The sequence below is a fragment of the Phascolarctos cinereus genome, unplaced genomic scaffold (assembly GCF_003287225.1).
Source record: "Phascolarctos cinereus isolate Bilbo 61053 unplaced genomic scaffold, phaCin_HiC Scaffold_2;HRSCAF=192, whole genome shotgun sequence".
Classification (NCBI taxonomy): domain Eukaryota; kingdom Metazoa; phylum Chordata; class Mammalia; order Diprotodontia; family Phascolarctidae; genus Phascolarctos; species Phascolarctos cinereus.
Genome location: NW_027555625.1, coordinates 369101489 through 369120594, shown reverse-complemented (window position 1 = coordinate 369120594; position 19106 = coordinate 369101489). Strand labels below are relative to the sequence as shown.

The 19106-nt window shown below is 41.9% G+C and overlaps 1 protein-coding gene across 1 annotated transcript; it reads right to left on the bottom strand.

Annotated features, from left to right (window-relative positions):
* Nucleotides 1–4402: 4402 nt before the first annotated feature.
* LOC110220804 (uncharacterized) lies at nucleotides 4403–7034 on the bottom strand. The gene has a single exon (XM_021004998.2). It carries the CDS (start codon nucleotides 6081–6083, stop codon nucleotides 4518–4520), a length of 1566 nt encoding a protein of 521 aa, XP_020860657.2. The 5' UTR covers nucleotides 6084–7034; the 3' UTR covers nucleotides 4403–4517.
* Nucleotides 7035–19106: the final 12072 nt, after the last annotated feature.

The following is a 19106-nucleotide window of genomic DNA, read 5'->3' as shown; positions in this document are numbered from 1 at the left end:
CTTTAAGCAGGACTCTTTTGACACAATAATTATAGGGCTGGAATGATGCTTTACATTAGTGTATAAAACACTCATTAAATTAAAATTCTTCCATGAAATCATGAAAATAAACAGTCTGTCCAAACTGGCATCAACAAATTCTCAGGGTGCTCCTGCACTTTCTCAGAGTCGCCCCGCTAGTGACTGTACTACAAGGCCCTATTTAACCACGAAGTGTTAAAGGTTCACATTCCTTTGAAGGCTCCATTCTGCTTCTTTTTAAGATTATTGCTTTAATTGTTTTTACAACTTGTAAGATTTTAAAGCTATTAGGCCTCAAATGGGGGAGGGAGGGAGAGGATCTGAAATGGTGATTATTATAACTTTCATAAGCTGTTGGGGAGATGGCTGGGGTTACCCTGCACTCTCCTTGCAAAAGAACTACGCATACACTCCCATCCAAGATCTTAGGGGACACATAAAACTGCAAGAGTTCCTTCATGTTGAAAGACCTCAAAGTTCGGGTAGTCCACCGACCTTGAGAAACCCTCCCAGGATCAACGCGAACACAACTCCGGATGCAAATAGCAAGAGGTTTATTGAACTTACGAGTACTCGGGCGACTCAGTCACCTAGAGGGACTGGCGCGCCGGGTGGATTCTTTGGTCTCATTTTATAGCAAAAAAGCGCGGGTACAGAAGCGAGGAGCAAGATCATTGGTTAGTTTGAATAAAAACTCCGGTCACGAGAGGGTTCTAGAAACTGCTGAGGGGCACCCTAGAAACTGTTATGAGCTCAGCTATTTCTGGGAATTGTTTGCATAAGTCCGGGGTGGGGACTCAGGTGCATGACCACAGATATCTTCCTTGTTTTTCTTGCTCTGACCTTTTACTGTGCCTGGCTGCACCTGTCCCTAAACCTTGGGCCCTCCGGGTAGTTTCCATACTCCACGGAATGATTTCTGCCTCATGATTTCTGCCTCCTTCATTCCCCCATTTTCTTTGAGGGTAGCTCTAATCATAGAGCAGAATTAAAGGTTATCCTCGTTGTCTAGGGTCTGGTACTTGTGCCTGAGAACCAGAATCCTTACTGCACTAACCCTATCATTGATGAATTGCACTAACTTATTGATGACACAAGGCCCGAGGGTGAGTAACAGAAGGAGGAGTAGCAGGGGACCAGCAAGGGCAGACAGTAAAGTAGTAAGCCAGGGGGAACGGTTGAACCATCCCTCGTACCAACTTAAATTCTTTTGGTGCTCTAACTGCCTCTTATCTAACCTTTCCTTGAGTCTCCTCATGGAGTCTCGCACCGCGCCTGAGTGGTCAACATAGAAACAGCATTCCTCTTTTAGGGCTGCACAAAGGCCCCCTTCCTTCAAAAATAGCAGATCAAGGCCTCTCCTATTCTGGAGCACTACTTCAGACAGGGAGGTTAAGGAATCCTCTAGTTTACTTATGGAGTCTTGAAGGGCCCTAAGGTCTGTATCCATGGCAATCTGGAGGCTAGTCAAACCTTGTTGGAGGTCTATGGGCCCTTTTATTAGGGCGGTCGAGCCGGTACCTATACCTGCTGCGACCCCTAATCCGAGAAGGACAGCCAGGGTGAGTGAGACAGGCTCTCTCTTGTTTCTAGGGTGGGGGGACTCATAGGCCTGTAGCAAGGTACCGTCTGGGTGATAGTAGATGCGAGGGACAAGCTGGATCTGGATACAGAAATCGTTAGACTGGTTGAAGACTGATGTAGAGAGGCAGGGGGTGAGGCCAGAATTACAAGCCCACCAGCTGTGGTTGGAGGGGAGGAGGTACTTGTGAGTATGTGAGGCGTTTAAGGGTATAGTCAGGTTGCAGAGATGTTGGTGAGTAGGAGGTACTTTCCCTATACATAACCCGAGTCCAGAGACTTCAGTGAGGGTGAGCTTCCCTTTTCCTCCTTCCAGACTCTCGGTAGGTGGTGACTGCGTTAGTTACAGCACAAACCTGACACTTGCTGGTGATTTCACGCACTACAGACTGGAGATTCGGGATGTGAAAACTGGTGCGACCTACAAGCTGGAGAAGCTTGTCTGGCCCTAAGTGCGTGAGCTGATGCAGCCGTTGAATGAATTCCCTTCCCTGGTCAGGGGTGAGCTCTTTCGGCTTGATCTTCCCCCGTGTAGGCTCGAAGTGTTCTTGATTTTTCGTGGTCTCCGTCAGTATTCTGGTTGACTGGGCAGCTTGTTTCGCGGCCTCATCGGCCTTTCGGTTTCCGGTAGCCACAGGGTCAGTCCCTCTTTGGTGGCCGGGGCAATGGATGATAGCGACTCGCTTAGGGAGATGGATGGCCTCTAGCAGGGCCAAAATCTCCTCTTTGTTCTTGATGTCTTTTCCAGCGGAAGTGAGCAGTCCTCTTTGTTTGTATATAGCCCCGTGAACATGAGCGGTGGCAAAAGCGTACCTGCTGTCCGTGTAGATGTTGATGCTTTTTCCTTCGGCCAAGCGTAATGCTTGTGTCAAGGCGATTAGTTCGGCCTTCTGAGCTGACGTTCCCTCTGGCAGGTTGCTCGCCCACACCGTCCGCGTGTTGTCCACAATGGCAGCACCTGCTTGTCGCCTGCCATCCATGATGAAACTGCTGCCATCCGTATACCAAGCGGGTACCCCGGGCAACGGCTGATCTCTCAGATCAGGTCGGGTTCCTGTCTCCTCGGCAAGGATTTCTGAGCATATGTGTATTGGGGTGTCGTCTGACTCTACGGGGAGCAGGGTGGCAGGATTCAGAATGGCCGGGGGCGCAAAAGACACCCTCTCATTCAGCAGCAGACTTTGGTAATGGGTCATCCTGGCATTTGTCATCCATCGGTCGGGGGGCTGTCTCACAATACTTTCCAGGTTGTGAGGTGCAATCACCAACACGTTCTGTCCTAGGGTTAACTTATCAGCGTCCTTGAGAAGGAGTGCTACGGCCGCAATTGCTTTTAGGCAAGTTGGCCACCCACTGGCCACCGGATCTAATTTTTTTGACAGGTAAGCTACCGGGCGTCGCCATGGTCCTAGGGTTTGAGTAAGCACCCCCCGGGCAACACCCTCTTTTTCATCCACGTACAGAGCAAATGGCTTGGTGAGGTCCGGAAGGGCCAGGGCGGGGGCCGATAGCAGGGCCTCTTTTATACGGCCAAAGGCTTCCTGGTGGGCCTCAGTCCAGGTAAAGGGAACCTTTTCTCTCGTCAGGGGGTACAGGGGTGCAGCCAGGGAAGCGAAACCAGGGATCCAGAGCCTACAGAATCCAGCAGTGCCCAAAAACTCACGGACTTGTCTGGGGGTTGTAGGGGTGGGGATCTTCATTACAGTGGCCTTTCGGGCTGGGGTCAGCCATCTCTTCCCCCCTTTTAGCAAATACCCGAGATACGTAACTTCCTCCCGGCAAAGCTGGGCCTTTTTGGCCGACACTCGGTATCCCAACTTACTTAGTTCCTGTAAGAGCCTTCGTGTCCCTTCTTTGCAGTCTCGGTACGTTGGGGCCGCTACCAGGAGGTCATCAACATATTGGAGCATCACTACCTGGGGGTTGAGAGCCCTGAAGGATGCCAGATCCCGGTGGAGGGCCTCATCGAAGAGGGTGGGAGAGTTCTTGAATCCTTGCGGTAGCCGAGTCCAGGTTAGCTGGCCAGTATTGCCTTTTTCTGGATCTCTCCATTCAAACGCGAACAATGGCTGGCTGTTGGGGTGTAGCTTGAGGCAAAAGAAAGCATCTTTGAGGTCTAAAACTGAATACCAGGTGTGGCTGGGCGGGAGGGAACTGAGTAGGTTATAGGGGTTCGGGACTGTGGGATGAATGTCCTGTACTCTTTTGTTGACCTCCCTCAAATCTTGGACTGGCCGATAGTCATTGGTTCCAGGTTTTTTTACAGGTAACAAAGGGGTGTTCCAGGGCGACTGGCAAGGTACCAGAATCCCCAAATCCAAGAATCTTTGGATGTGGGGCCTGATACCCTCCCGGGCTTCCTTGCTCATTGGGTACTGTCGAACAGCCACTGGTGAGGCATCTGACTTCAGTTCCACTACCACTGGTGGGACTTGATTGGCCAGTCCCATACCTGCCTTCTCGGCCCAAACCATGGGAAAGAGTTGGAGCCATGACGGGTCGATAGAAGGAGGGACCGGCTTTTCGTGTAATCGGTATTCCTCCTCCAAGTTCAGGACTAAACACATGGCGGGGCGGTCTTCCCATGTTACCTGTGGGCCCTCTGTGGAAAACTGGATTTGAGCTTTTAGCTTGGTGAGGAGGTCCCTGCCTAACAGGGGAGCAGGGCATTCGGGTATGACCAAGAATGAGTGGGTCACTTGCTTTTGTCCAATTTTCAAAAGTCTCTTGGTGGTCCAAGGGTAAACTTTGCTGCCCGTCGCCCCAGCCACGACTGTCCGTTTGGGTCCCATCTTTCCCATAGGCTTGGTCAATACTGAATGTTCGGCCCCGGTATCAACCAAAAACTCAGTGGGGATCCCCTCCACAGTTAACGTTACCCTGGGCTCGGGGAGGGGGTCCGAACCCCGACTCCCCTAGTCACCCAGGGTCAGGACATTGGTTTCCCTGGCGTTCTTCTTCCGGGGGCACTCCCTTGCCCAATGGCCCCTTTCTTTACAGTATGCGCACTGATCTTTGTCCAGAGGCGGTCTTCCTTCCCTAGGTGCCCTCATTGCCCTGTTGCTCAGATTCCCTGCCTGTCTCCCTCTGGACCCTTTCTCACTTACTACCGCGGCCAAGATTTTGGTCAAGTTTTTCTCCTGGCGCCTGTCACGCCGTCTCTCTCTTTCCTCTGTCTCCTTTTTCTCTCTTTCTTGCTTTTCTTCCTCTGTCTCTCTCTTATGATATACCTTCTCTGCCTCCTTTATGAGATCCTGCAAGGAATGGTCCTGGAGTCCTTCCAGTCTTTGTAATTTCTTTTTAATATCCGGGGCAGACTGTCCGATAAAGGACATGGCCACCGCCGCCTTTTGTCCCTCAGAAGAGGGATCAAATGGGGTATATCTCCTATAAGCCTCCATTAGACGTTCTAGAAAAACGGACGGGGGTTCTGTTGGTCCCTGCAAGACTTCTCTTACCTTGGCCAAATTGGTGGGGCGCCTTGCTGCCCCTTTGAGACCCGCCACTAGAGTCCGGCGGTAGACCAGGAGACGCTCCCTACCTTCAGCCGTGTTGTGATCCCACTGAGGTCGATTAAGGGGGAAGGCCTCATTAATGAGGTTCTCGAGTTGTGTAGGGGCCCCGTTAACTCCAAGGACGTTCTTGCGAGCCTCCAAAAGAATCCTTTCTCTTTCCTCGGTGGTAAAGAGGACTTGCAGGAGCTGCTGGCAATCGTCCCAAGTAGGCTGGTGGGAAAACATGAGGGACTCAAGGAGTCCCGTGAGTCCTGTAGGATTCTCGGAAAAAGAAGGATGATTAGATTTCCAATTATAGAGATCTGCTGAGGAGAAAGGCCAATATTGCAAGGGGACTAAGCCGTTTGGTTCGGCCGGGGGTCCCACGGCCCGGAGGGGCAGGGCCACAGTGGAGTCAGGACCAGTGTCACCCGTAGGACTGCGGGGACGGCGACTCCTAGTTCCAGCGGCCGGTCCCTCAGAGCCGAGTCCCTCAGCCATTAGGCCTGGCGCTGGTCTGGCCGCGTGAGGGGCTGGGGGAGGTGGAGGGGACGTTGGATAGGGCGGGGGTTCTGAGAGGAGGAACAGGCTGTCCGTCTCCGGGTAGATGGGGAGCCGGGAAGGAGCGGACGGCCTCCCCCCCGCCGACTTTCGCCCGTTATCTTGACCAGAGGCAACGGCGATCTTGGCTAAGGGTGGCACCCATGGGGGGGGGCTGTTGGAGAGGTCCTGCCAAACTATGATGTAGGGAACCTGGTCCGGGTGTCCTCCAGTCTCCTGGAAGACAATCCTTTTGACTGCAGAAATAATAGAAGGATTAAAAGTCCCCTCCGGTGGCCATCCCACTTTGAACGTGGGCCACTCGGAGGAACAGAAGGTTTGCCACTTTCCCTTTCTTATCTCCACGGAAAGATTGTGAGCCCTTGTCTTCACGTCTTTCCAGTGATCTAGTGTAAGAGAGAGAGGGGTCGACTCACCCTGTCCCATTCTGGGGGTCCCGAAGAGTGGAATTACGACCCAGATAATGATTATTATTGAAATAAAAAGGAAAAAAAATTATATGGCGGCGTAGACGTATATTAAAAAGACAGGAAAAAGAGTCAGAAGGTAGGGTATGTCTCTCAAGACAGTGCAACTGTGAGATCAGAAGAGAATTATCCCTTGCCGTGGGGTCCACCAGGCGTCCCTGGTCCTCCCCTGATCCTGGGACGTCTCCCAGGATTGCCGGGCGGTGAGCCCCCGAACACGTCTGTCCGCTACTCACGCCTCGATCTTAGATCGATTAACCCGGAATAAACTGAAACCAAAAATGCGCGCACACCGAATAGACAGTCAGAGTTTTCGGAGTCAGACACAGAGAGAACATAGAGCGATCGCTGGCCAGCTTACCTCCCGTCGGTGGTTCGGCGGTCCTTGGGTGGGAATCTCAGATCCCGGACGAGCCCCCAAATGAAAGACCCCAATGTTCGGGTAGTCCACCGACCTTGAGAAACCCTCCCAGGATCAACGCGAACACAACTCCGGATGCAAATAGCAAGAGGTTTATTGAACTTACGAGTACTCGGGCGACTCAGTCACCTAGAGGGACTGGCGCGCCGGGTGGATTCTTTGGTCTCATTTTATAGCAAAAAAGCGCGGGTACAGAAGCGAGGAGCAAGATCATTGGTTAGTTTGAATAAAAACTCTGGTCACGAGAGGGTTCTAGAAACTGCTGAGGGGCACCCTAGAAACTGTTATGAGCTCAGCTATTTCTGGGAATTGTTTGCATAAGTCCGGGGTGGGGACTCAGGTGCATGACCACAGATATCTTCCTTGTTTTTCTTGCTCTGACCTTTTACTGTGCCTGGCTGCACCTGTCCCTAAACCTTGGGCCCTCCGGGTAGTTTCCATACTCCACGGAATGATTTCTGCCTCATGATTTCTGCCTCCTTCAATGTCTGCTGAAGTGGGATCAGCGATTTTATAGTGCTCTTGGGGGATGGGGAGATAAATGCCATCATTTTGAAGAGCAGAAGATGGAAAGGGAAATGGGGAGGGAATTGGTTACCTCTTTTCCACCCTTTTTCCCCTTTCCCTTATTTTGTAGTTTCACCTGCCCCCTTGGGATCACAATTCAACTCCAAGATTCTAAGAGCTCAAAGGGAACTCAGGAACTATCTAGTCCAACATGTGCCTAACTGAAAATCCCTTCTGCAATTTCTCCAACAAGTGATCTCACTGAGGAAACCCACTGTCTTCTGAGGTAGCTATTCAGCCTTTGTATAGCTTTGATTGTTAGAAAGGGGTGTGTGTGTGTGTGTGTGTGTGTGTGTGTGTGTGTGTGTGTGTCCTAAACTCAAGCCTGAATCTTCCTATCTGCAACTTCCATCACTTTCTAACTAGTTCTACCCTCTGGAGCAAAGAGATTTAATCTCTCTTTAATGAAAGCCCTTCAAATATTTGAAAAAAACTAGTATATATTCCCTCCAAGTCTTTTAATCTCCAAACTGCTCATCTCCAGTTTCTTCAGTTAATTCTCTATGTTATATTCTTTAGGATTTTCACCAGTCTCATTGGCCTATTCTCAACATGTTCTCAGCCTGCTTAGATTTCTAAAATGTGGTGCCCAGAACTGAACACAGAACTCTAAATGTGGCCTGACAAGGGCAAAGTATATTGGGACTAGTATTCCCATTGTTCTGAAGACAATTCTTCTTTTAACACCACTTTAACTTGAATTTGGCTGACACGTCACAGTGTTGACTCATATTGAGTTTGAAGTTGATGAAAACATTCAGAATTTTTTTTATTAGAATTCCATGATTCTCATATCCTTTATTTGTGATGTTGATTTTTTTAACCCAAGTAACTGATTTTACATTTGACCTTGTTATATTTCATTTTATTGGATTCAGCAGAATATTCTAGCAGTCAGGCTCTTTTAGGATTCAGCCTCTGTAATCCAACCCATCATCTTCTCCAAGGTTTGTGTCATCTGCAAATTGGACAATCCTGAAATCAGTGGTAAATATATTAAACAACATGAGGGCTAGGATTGAGCTCAGGAATAGTGCAGTAGACAAGTTCCTCCAAGTTGATATCCAAGTTGGATAACTACATTTTTGGTCCAGTCATTTATTCAACTAGTCCCAAATCTACCTATTACTTCATCAATATCTTTCCGCCTTATCCAAAAGTATACAATAAGGGATTTTATCAAATGCTTTGCTGAAATCTAGTAAGGCTATGGTTACAGCATTCTCTTGATTTCCCATTCTAGTAACAGTCCAAAAAAGAAAAAAAAAAGGAAATGAGACTGAACTGATATGACTTGTTCTTGACAAACTCATAATGGTGTGCAGTGATTACTGACACTCATTTCTAAATGCTCTGAAAATATCTCCTCAGTAATGTGTTCTACAATTTTGTCAGGAAGAGAAGTCAAAATTCTCATCCTAAAGTTTGTAGAAGGCCTCTTCCTTTTTTGAGGAAACAAGAACACTTGTCCTTCTTCCCTCATACAGCATATCTCTTATTCTCCAAGAAATGTCAAAAAGTCACTATAACTTAGCAATCACCACTGTCAGGTCTTTCACACCCCATGGAGAGTGGTCCTACTATATCCAACATAGCTTAAAATTTTTTTTGCTATCATTCATTGGGAAAGGATCTCATATTTAGAATACTAATAAGTTGAAACTTATAAATAATTATATTAAATTAGAAAAGTTTTGCACAAACAGGAGCAATGCAGCCAAATTAGTAGAAAAACAGGAAACTGGGGCAAAAAAATTTTACAGTGTCTTTCTCTGAAAGAAGCCTCGTTTCTCACATACATAGAGAACTGAGTCAAATTTACAAAAATATGAGTCATTCCCCAATAAATGACCAAAGGATATAAACAGGCAGTCTTTGGATAAAGAAATAAAATAAAGTTATCTATAGTTATACAAAAAAATGTTATAAATCCCTACTGATTAGAGAAATGCAAATTAATACAACTCTGAGGTACCACCTTGCACCTATCAGATTGGCTAACATGACAGAGAAAATGACAAATGCTGGAGGGGATGTGAAAAATTGGGATATTAATGCACTATCCATAGAGTTGTGAAATGGTCCAGCCATTTGGAGAACAATTTGAAATTATGCCCGAAGGGCAATAACACTGTGCCTACCCTTTGACACAACAGCAGCTCTTTTTGTAGTGGCAAAGAATTTGAAATTGAGAGGATGCCCATCAAATGGAAAATATTTGAACAAGTTGTGGCATATGATAATGGAATACTATTATGCTATTAGAAATGATGAACAGGATGCGTTTGGAAAAATCTGGGGAAACTTTTATGAACAAAGTAAAGCAAAGTAAAGTAAAAAGAAACAGGAGAACACTGTACACAGCAGTATCAATTTTGTACAATGATCAACTGTGAATGATTTAGCTATTTTCAGCAATACAAGGATACAAAACAATTCCAAAGGACTTATGATAAAAAAAATGGTATGCATTTCCAGAGGAAGAACTTACAGAGCTTGAATGCAAATTGAAGCATTATTGTTTTCATCTTCATTTTTTTTTTGCTTTTTTGCAACATGACTAATATGGAAATACATTTTGCATGATTTCAAATGTATAATCGATCACATGTCTTGTCTTCTCAATGGGACAGGGGACAGGAGGGAGGGAAAGAATTCAGAATTCAATTTTTAAAAAACAAATGCTAAAAATAAATAATAAATTTGAGAATTTTCCAGAGAAATTTATAAATGATCTAAAAACTGATTCTTAACACCCTTTCTCCTCTTTCCCATTAATTTGTCACCATAGCTGCAGAAGATTCATCTTCTAAATACAAACTTTTGCCCAGTGTTGTTATTTGGCTGTGAGTCAAGGAATGCTATAGTTTCTAAATAGTGTAGGTCCATTTTCACCCACAGGGCAATGGAGAGGAGCATGGTGTGTGTGAGGAGGCTGCAACACATCACAAATGAGAAATAGAAAGGATGTTTAAGATAGAGGATGTCATCAAAGAAATGTATGAATAAAAATGATTGCCTAGATATGCATTGAGAAAAAGGGGAAATAGCCAAACTGTTGCCTGTCCTTGCAATATCAAAATAACATAAGGAAGTTCTTTGGCATTCTGGGTGAACACCCAGTGGTAGACTTAAGGGAGAACATAAGCAGGTCACAGAGGTCAGGTAGGCATGAGAGGGTTGCCATCAACACTGGAAAGAATACCCGCTTCAATGAGATCACAATTCAATCTGAGTACTCATTTGTCTTTAGCGTGTTTCACAAGTCTCAGAATATTTTAAACTTTAGTATTTCTCATAATAGTTCTTACATGACAGTGCTGTTCCTAAATAGTAGTGGTCTTTAAACATAGAGGCAGCTGAATAGCACAGTGGATAAGAACGTTGGAGCTGGAGTCAGGTAGATCAGAGTTCAAATCCAACTTCAGATGCTTACTAGCTACGTGACCCTAAGCAAGTCAGTTGACCGCTATCTGCCTCAGTTCACTCATCTGTAAAATGGGGGTAACAACACCTACCTCTCAGAATTGTTGTGAGGTTAAAATGACATTTATAAAGAGCTTTGCAGCACTATCTGAATGCTATTTATTATTACTATTATTATTATTATTATTATTATTATTATTATTATTACTATTCATCCCTAGTTACTTATCTTTGGAAGTAACTTTCATATATATCTTTTTAAAAATCTGAGTTTGTCTGTAAGTTCCTTATGCATTCTGATCAGTATCTTCATTGGAATTTTCATTGAAATCATTTTTATTTGTTTTCAGAATTTCATTCTTGAGAGCCTTTCCTCTCAAATGAATTTCTCCTTCAAAATATTAGATCATCAGATCCCACCTGTCCCCTCTTTTAACTTCTTGAAATCTGCACTCCAAAACATAGGCTACATGTGACACTGGGACTGATTTCCCTCTCCCTATCATGTACCTATGATGTAGCTTTCCTACCCCATAAAGTTCCTATCATTTCTACGTTAACAACTGGTTCCTCTTGATCGATCAGGATCTGGTCCAGAATAGAAAATTTTGTCACTTGCTCTACCTTTTGAAGGGTAAAATTCTCATTAAGGCAAGTTACAATTACCTCATCTGCTCTGCATTTGACTGAGATGTGTCTAGCACAGCTGATGTCCAACATCATTATATGTAAGGTTTAGGATCTATTTCTGAACCACTTCATGTAATTCTTCCTCTTGCTCAGGTGATCTGCTTTCTTCCTGCTTGGTCCTTATGCAAAAGTTCTCCCCAGTGTTTCCCCCCTTAGGTTTTTGTATTTCATCATAAAAGTATACAGTCATAATATAATGGTACTTTCCTATTTTTGCGTATTCTGTTCTTTTAAAATAAACTATACCCTTTCAATACCAAATTTCAATTATAAGTCTAATCCCATCAAATATCGGTGTGATACCTGTGAAATCAAATTTGCTTCCTCGTGTGACGATTTCCATTTCACCCTTTTTATTACCCAACATTTGTTCATGTACATATAGGCATCTGAAGTCATATGTTTGATTGCTGCCTTCCATGTTAGATATGATCTTATCAGTCAACAGACAAATGCCCACCATGGGCCAAGATCTGTGCTAGACACTAAGGAACAAAGACAAAAGCTAGTCACTGCTCTCAAGGAGCTTACATTTAAAGAGAGATGACAACATGTACCTACCAATGTCTACAAAATATCTACAGAACAGATACAAAGTAATTTTGTGGCAGAGCCACTAGCAACTGAGGGAACAAAGAAAGGTCTCATGAAGAGGGTAGCACTTTAGACAAGTCTTGAAGGAAACCAGGGGATGTCACAATGTGAAGCTGAGGAGAGAGTATATTCTAGGCATTGACGGACAGCCAAGGCAGACGCAGAGATGGGGAATGGAGTGCCATGTATGAAGAACAGTGACAAAGCTAGTTGAACTTTGGAGTATGTGGAGAGGAATACTGTATAATAAGGCTAGAAAGGTGGGATGGAGCCACCCTTCTAGTCCTTGTGCTCCTTCTAGGAGTGAAGAGCTTTAAATGTCAAACAGAGAAGTTTACATTTGGTACTAGAAGTAATACAGAGTCACTGTATTTTACTGAGGTGGGGAATGGAGGCAAAGGCTTGACATGGTCTGATTAGGGCTTTAGGAAAACCACTACAGGAATATCTATGCTTACTATTGTATTATATCTGGTCTCTGTAGCTCTCTGTAGTGTCAGATCTTTTCAAGCAATTTTTTTCCTTCATTCTTTTTCAGTTTAAATAGCTGTTAGATTCAGAAGAATCAAATAAATGTGTTCTTATTGCCCCATCAGGATCATACTCCATCTCTGGCCAAGATACCATATTTCCTCCATAGTAAGCCCTGGTTTAGAAATCCAAATCTAGTTCTTGGAAAGAAAAAAAAAACATTACTGGGGAATGGCTGAACAAGCTGTAGTATATGATTGTGATGGATGTGTTTGTGCTATAAGAAATAATGAACAAGATGCTCTCAAAGAAACCTGGAAAGACTTACATGAACTGATGCAAAGTGAAATGAGTAGAATCAGGAGAACATTGTACATAGTGACAGCAATATTGTAAGATGATCGACTGTGAATGATTTAGCTGTTCTTAGCAATACAAGATCCAAGACAACTCTGAAGGACTTATGATGAAAAATCCTATCCATCCCTAGAGAAAGAACTTTTGGAGTCTGAATATAGATTAAAGCATACTTTTTAACTTTATTTTTCTTGGGGATGTTTTTAGACTATGTTTCTTTTACATATTTACAACATGAGGAATATAGAAATATGTTTTGCCTGATTGCGCATGTATAACCTATATCAAATTGCTCACCTTCTCAATGAGGGGGTAAGGAGGGAGAGAGAGAATTTAAAACTCAAAATTTTTAAAATGAATGTTGAGAAAGAAACCATTATAATAGCCATCTATTCCTTTCCCAAATTTGCCTTTCTCTTTTGGATCTTCAAGTAGCAATGAAACAACCTGTTCCTCCAAAGTCGTCTTCTTTTCTTTCATTTTTTTTGCCCTGAATTTCATAATCCTTAACAATGCTTTCTAGGTACTGAACCAATTGGTGGCATCATTTGTCCCCACATGAATTACTACAAGTGGGTAGTAGTGACTAGGTCCCATAGTTCTCTGGAAACTTTCTGTCACATTACTCAGACTTGCGCCAGGAAGACGACAGATACCTGATGCTTATGTCAGGTTAGCAAATAGGTGACAATACCACTGAGCAAGGAGTCACCGACCACTTTCTAATAATTATTCACTACTTTTCTCCTCTTCTTGTTAAAATTACTGGATTATCTCTTATCTAATGTCACTTAGGGAGCTATATCATCTTTTCTTAGAACACAAGAACCTGCATTCATAGTGTACAGCTATTCAGGATTTCTCTGTGGGCAGGAACTCCTGGCAATCATAGTGTTGTGAAGCAATGTGTGTGTTCTCCTTCCCCACCAACCCAGAGAAAAGGATCATGAGAATATTTTATGATTGGTTTGACAGTGGTAATCAGTTATCTCCATATGATCTTAATAAATAGACATGCTCTAAGGCTACATTTTATTCTACTGAATCAAAAGCTGTTTTGTAACAAACAAACAAAAAATACAGCAAGATCATGTACTTTCTAAATATTTCAGTCAATTATGTTACACCGAAAATGATGCCATGGAGAAAATAATCTGTGAAATTCTGCCTACTCCTTTACCATTAAAGATTATTTTGGTACATGTACATATTATTCTTTTTAAATTTCTTATATAAATTATAAAGTAGGCATAAGGATCAATAACTGCTCTATCTTCTCAGTCGTGTGTGTGTGTGTGTGTGTGTGTGTGTGTGCGCGCGTGTAGTGAACTTTTGGTATCTGCTCCTCTTCATTCAGATATCTTGAAAATTGATCTTTTAGTGCCTTAAAAATGGTGTTACTTTTGGCACAGATGTTTTTTCTTATGTGTATTTTGTGAAGTCCAGGGCTTTTTCTGAAAGCATCTTTTGACATTCTCCATCCATTTCCTCATTAGGTATCAAGATGTTAGGATACAAATGTAGAGGTTCCACCGTCATGAGTAGAAGAATGTATTAGTATAAAAATGCTTGCAAATCTCTCCTATTATGCATCTATTTGTTGTGCTCCTTTCAGTTTTATTTATAAATATTGCTGACATGATTTGGCTTCATTGGGCCTCACACCAATTCTTGTGTATGCTTGCTTTCCCCTCCATGTCTTTTCATTGTTTTGTAAGGCAATGATGCTCATAATCTTTCACCAAGCCTTCTCATTTTGTGCTCTGTACTCATGTCAATCTTGACTTCCATGGGCTTGATCTGTAAATAAAATGTTTGCTGGTTCATTAGCTATTTTAGCTTCCTCACATGGCAACCATTTGATACAGGTTAAATTTAACCATAATGTGTGACTAACCAGAATCAATGTCTTTACTTTTATGTAATTCTCATTTTTTTATCCAATAGCTTGTTTAAACAGGTTTCATTAGACAACCATATGAAAAGATTCTCTAAATCACTAACAGAAATACAAATTAAAGCAACTTTGAGGTTTCACCTCACACTCATCAGTCTGGCAAAAATTATAAAAGAGGAAAATGATAAATATTGGAAATGCTTTAGAAAAACAGGTAGACTGGTTCACTATAGGTGGACATACATTGGGCTAGCCAATTTCTAGAAAGTCATATGGATCTATGCCCAAAAAGTCACTAAAATGTATCTATCCTTAGATCCAGCAATACTATCCATATGCCTATACTCCAAAGAAATCAAAGAAAGACAAATGAATTTATATGAACAAAAACATTAACAAAAAAAAAAGCATTAGTCACACCTTTTTTGTATTAGCTCCAAATTGGAAACTAAGAGGATGCTCTCCTATTGGTGAATGGCTAAACAAATTAAGGTATATGAATGTAATGGGATTTTATTGTGCCATAAGAAATGATAAAGTGGATAGTTTCAGAGAAAACTAGAAAGACGTTTATGACCTGAAGCAAAATGAAGTGAGCAGAACTAGAAGAACGAGCTATAAGTGACAACAACATTGTAGAGAAAAAGAACTTTGAAAGACTTTAAAACTCTGATTGCAATAGCAAATGAGGAAATCAGAAGACAGAAGATAAAATATGCCACTCCATAGAGAGCATATTTTCTAGCATGGCCAATCTGGAAATTTGTTTTGCTGGATTATGCATGTTTATTATGAGGGTTCTATTTTACATTTTTTTAATTCAAAAGTGGAAGGTAAAATTACAAATGCATATATATGTGATATCACTCTTTAATAAAATTAAATTTTAAAAAATCATAGACCCAAACAAAAGAATTTTTTTAAAGAAAAAATTTTAAGAGGATAGTTACTTAATATCAACAAATAGGAGGTGTGGTCAAACAGATCTAGCTTGGCTTCATCAAGAACAGGACATTCTTTATTTCCTTATTGCCCTTTGACAGACTTAGTAGACTAATAGAACAATAGAATTTATAAATATACTTTATCCAGATTTTAGCAAAGCATGTTTAATGTTCATACAATTCTTACGAATAAGATGAAATGTTCTAGTCTGTCAAAATCTAATATGAAATTTAATGGGAATAAATGTTTTCCACTTGAGTTGTTTTGTTTGTTTGTTTCATTGACCTGGAATGCCAATGGGAATTGCCTGAAAAAAACATCATGGTTCTAGAAAACTGTAAATTATTATTTTATGACTCCACACTATGAACTGGTGTGGAATTTGGGGTTTTAATGGATAGTGAACTCATTATGAGTCAATAAGGTGATATCATAGCCCACAAAACTGGTATAAACTTAGGTTTCTTTGAGAGAGGCAGAATGTCATGGACCCCTTTGACAACCTGGTGAAGTGGATCCCTTTTCCAAATAATGTTCTTGAATGCACAAATTAAATTATATAGGATTATAATGGAAATCAATTACATTGGAATACAATTATCAAAATATAAATGGAAAAAAATCAAGTTAACGTCCTTAGGTTGAGAAGCCTTAATCTAATCCCAAAATGCAGTAGGATGTCCCTTAAAGCATATGTTGTCTTAGGCTAAATGGTCTGTAGGACTGGGATGTGATAGACCTTTACTATTCAGTCCCTGTCAAAAAAGATCTGGAGTATTGTGTTCAATTTTGAGTGCCACGTTTTAGTCAGTTAGCCAAAGAACATTTATTATATACCTACTCGTGCCAGGCACTGTGCTAAGCTTTGGGGATACAAATACAAAAAGAAAAGACAAATCCTGTCCTCAAAGAGCTTACAATCAATAGGTAAAGACAATACACAAAAAGAAATTGAGAAGTCCAGTATAGACAGGGGCATGATAGAGTCTGAAGGACTGCAGCTGGCTGAGAAAGTTAAGAAAAGACTGGTCTGGGAGCCCTCTTTAAATGGAAGCTTTGAGAGGAGCTCTCTGTCCTCCAATCAGTATTTCTGAGAGGAATACTAGTAATATGGAGAGTTTCCAAAAGATCCACAAGTCCAGAATGGTGTAAAGCCTTAAAATCATGCCATTTAAGGAATAGGTAAAGAACTGGGAAAGTTTAGCCCGGAGGACAGAAGTCTTGGGGGTGAAGAGTGGGGGGGGGGGGGTTGAAGCGGGATATACCGGAGCTTTCAAGTATTTTCAGGACTGGGGCATGGAAGAAGGATTAGTCCCAATTGGTGGAACTTATAAAGTAGCAAATTTAGATTTGATACAAAAACATACTGCCTAACATTGAGAATTATACAAAGGTGGAAAGAGATGCCTTGGAGGTAATGGATGCCCTCTCATTGACTTCAATTAAAGTTTGGATATATTATAGATGGGAGTTGTTTTTAGGTACTTGTCGAACAAGACCGTCTCTGGAGTCCCTTCCATCTCTGAGATTCTATGCATCTATGGGCCTAAAAAAGCCACATAATCCTAAATTACTGCACAGACAGCATAACTGGGCAATTCAACACTTTTCATACCAATATTAAGTGCTGGTGTATATCTGGCCAACAAAGGAAGGCTAGTGGAAAGCTTATCAAAATTCACACCCCTGCCAGTGAATTGGATGCATCTACCTTGAGGCTACAACCCGACATAAAGTAAGGAGGGGTAGATGTCCTAACAAATTGACTTCCTTACAAAAGTTTAGCAAGAAGTACATATAAATCAGTAATCACTTCAAATTCAACAATGCGACAGTGTGTGGTACACATTTGAGGTTTATTTCCAAATTTTATGCAGTATCGTATTATGAGCCCTGACATAACATGTTTAATCAGGTTACAGAATCATAGAAATAGGGGTTCTAAATCTTTTTTTTATGTCATGGACCCCTTTGACAACCTGGTGAAGTGGATCCCTTTTCCAAATAATGTTCTTGAATGCACAAATTAAATTATATAGGATTATAATGGAAATCAATTACATTGGAATACAATTATCAAAATATAAATGGAAAAAAATCAAGTTAACGTCCTTAGGTTGAGAAGCCTTAATCTAATCCCAGAATTGGAACACCCCTCAGAGGGCATCAGTTCAATACTTCACCAGTTTCTACTTGAAGGCAACCACTTGTTGTATAGTTCTAATTGCTGAGGCATCTAGTTGGTGAAGTAATTGCAGTGTTGGAAATTGGAGGCAAGAAGGCCTGAGTTCAAATCCTACCTCAGACACTGACTTAGCTGTGTGACCATTTAACTTCTCTCATCCTCAGTTTCCTCATCTGTAAAATGGAGATAATAATAGCACCTATCTCCCTAGGTCATGGGTTGCATTTATTAAGCACTTACCCCAGGCACTGTGCTAAGCACTAAGGATATAAAGAACAGCAAAAACAAACAAACAAACAAAAATCATGCCCTAAAGGAGCTCACATCCTAATGGGGGGAGACAACATATAAATGACTATATACTCAAGATATATACATATAACACACACACACACACACACACATATATATTTGTATATATATATAGTGCATTTATATATATATACATATATACATATATATATATATATATATAATATGATATGATATACACACTATATGTGAATACATGGAAATACCAAGCTTGATGAATCAAAAACCAGAATTAAGGTTGCCAGAAGAAATATCGACAATTTCAGATATGCAGATGATACCACTCTGAAGGCAGAAAGTGAAGAGGAATTAAGAAGCCTCTTGATGAGGGTGAAAGAGGAAAGTGTAAAGCTGGTTTGAAGCTTAACATCAAAAAACAAAACAATATTTTGGCAACTGGTCCCATCACTTCCTGGCAAATAGAGGGAGAAGAAATGGAAGCAGGGTCAGATTTTATATTCTTGGCCTCAATAATCACTTGCAGGCAGCAACTGCAGCCATGAATTTTAAAACACTTACTCCTTGGGAGGAAAAGTATGGCAAATTTGGACAGCATACCGTCCAGAGACATCACCTTGCCCACAACGCTACAGTTATTCCAGTAGTGATGCACAGCTGTGAGAGTTGGACTATAAGGAATGCTTTCAAATTTTGCTACTGGAAAAGACTTTTGAGAGTACCTTGGACAGAAGGAAATTAAATCAGTCAATCAATCCTTAAAGAAATTAATTCAGGGCTATTCACTGGAAGGTCAGATGCCGCAGCTGAAGTTTAAATTGTTTGGCCACATAATGAGAAGACCGAACTTATTGGAAAAGACCCTGATACTGGGAAAGATCGAAGACAAAAGGAAAAGGGAATGGCAGAAAATGAGATGGATGGAGAGTTGTCTTGGAAGCAACAGACATAAACTTGGACACATATATACATACATGCACATATATAAATGTATATATACACATACATACTATATATGTATACACACGCACACACACACATATATATATATACACACACACACAGACATAAAGCACTCAAATAGGTAAGACAGCATCTGGTGGTTCAGTGGATAGAGCTGTTGTAATTGGAATAAGGAAGATTTGAGTTCAAATGCCAC

What these genes read in the sequence shown, in the direction of transcription:
- LOC110220804 (XM_021004998.2), bottom strand. Translation starts at nt 6,083, where the DNA reads ATGGGACAGGGTGAGTCGACCCCTCTCTCTCTTACACTAGATCACTGG.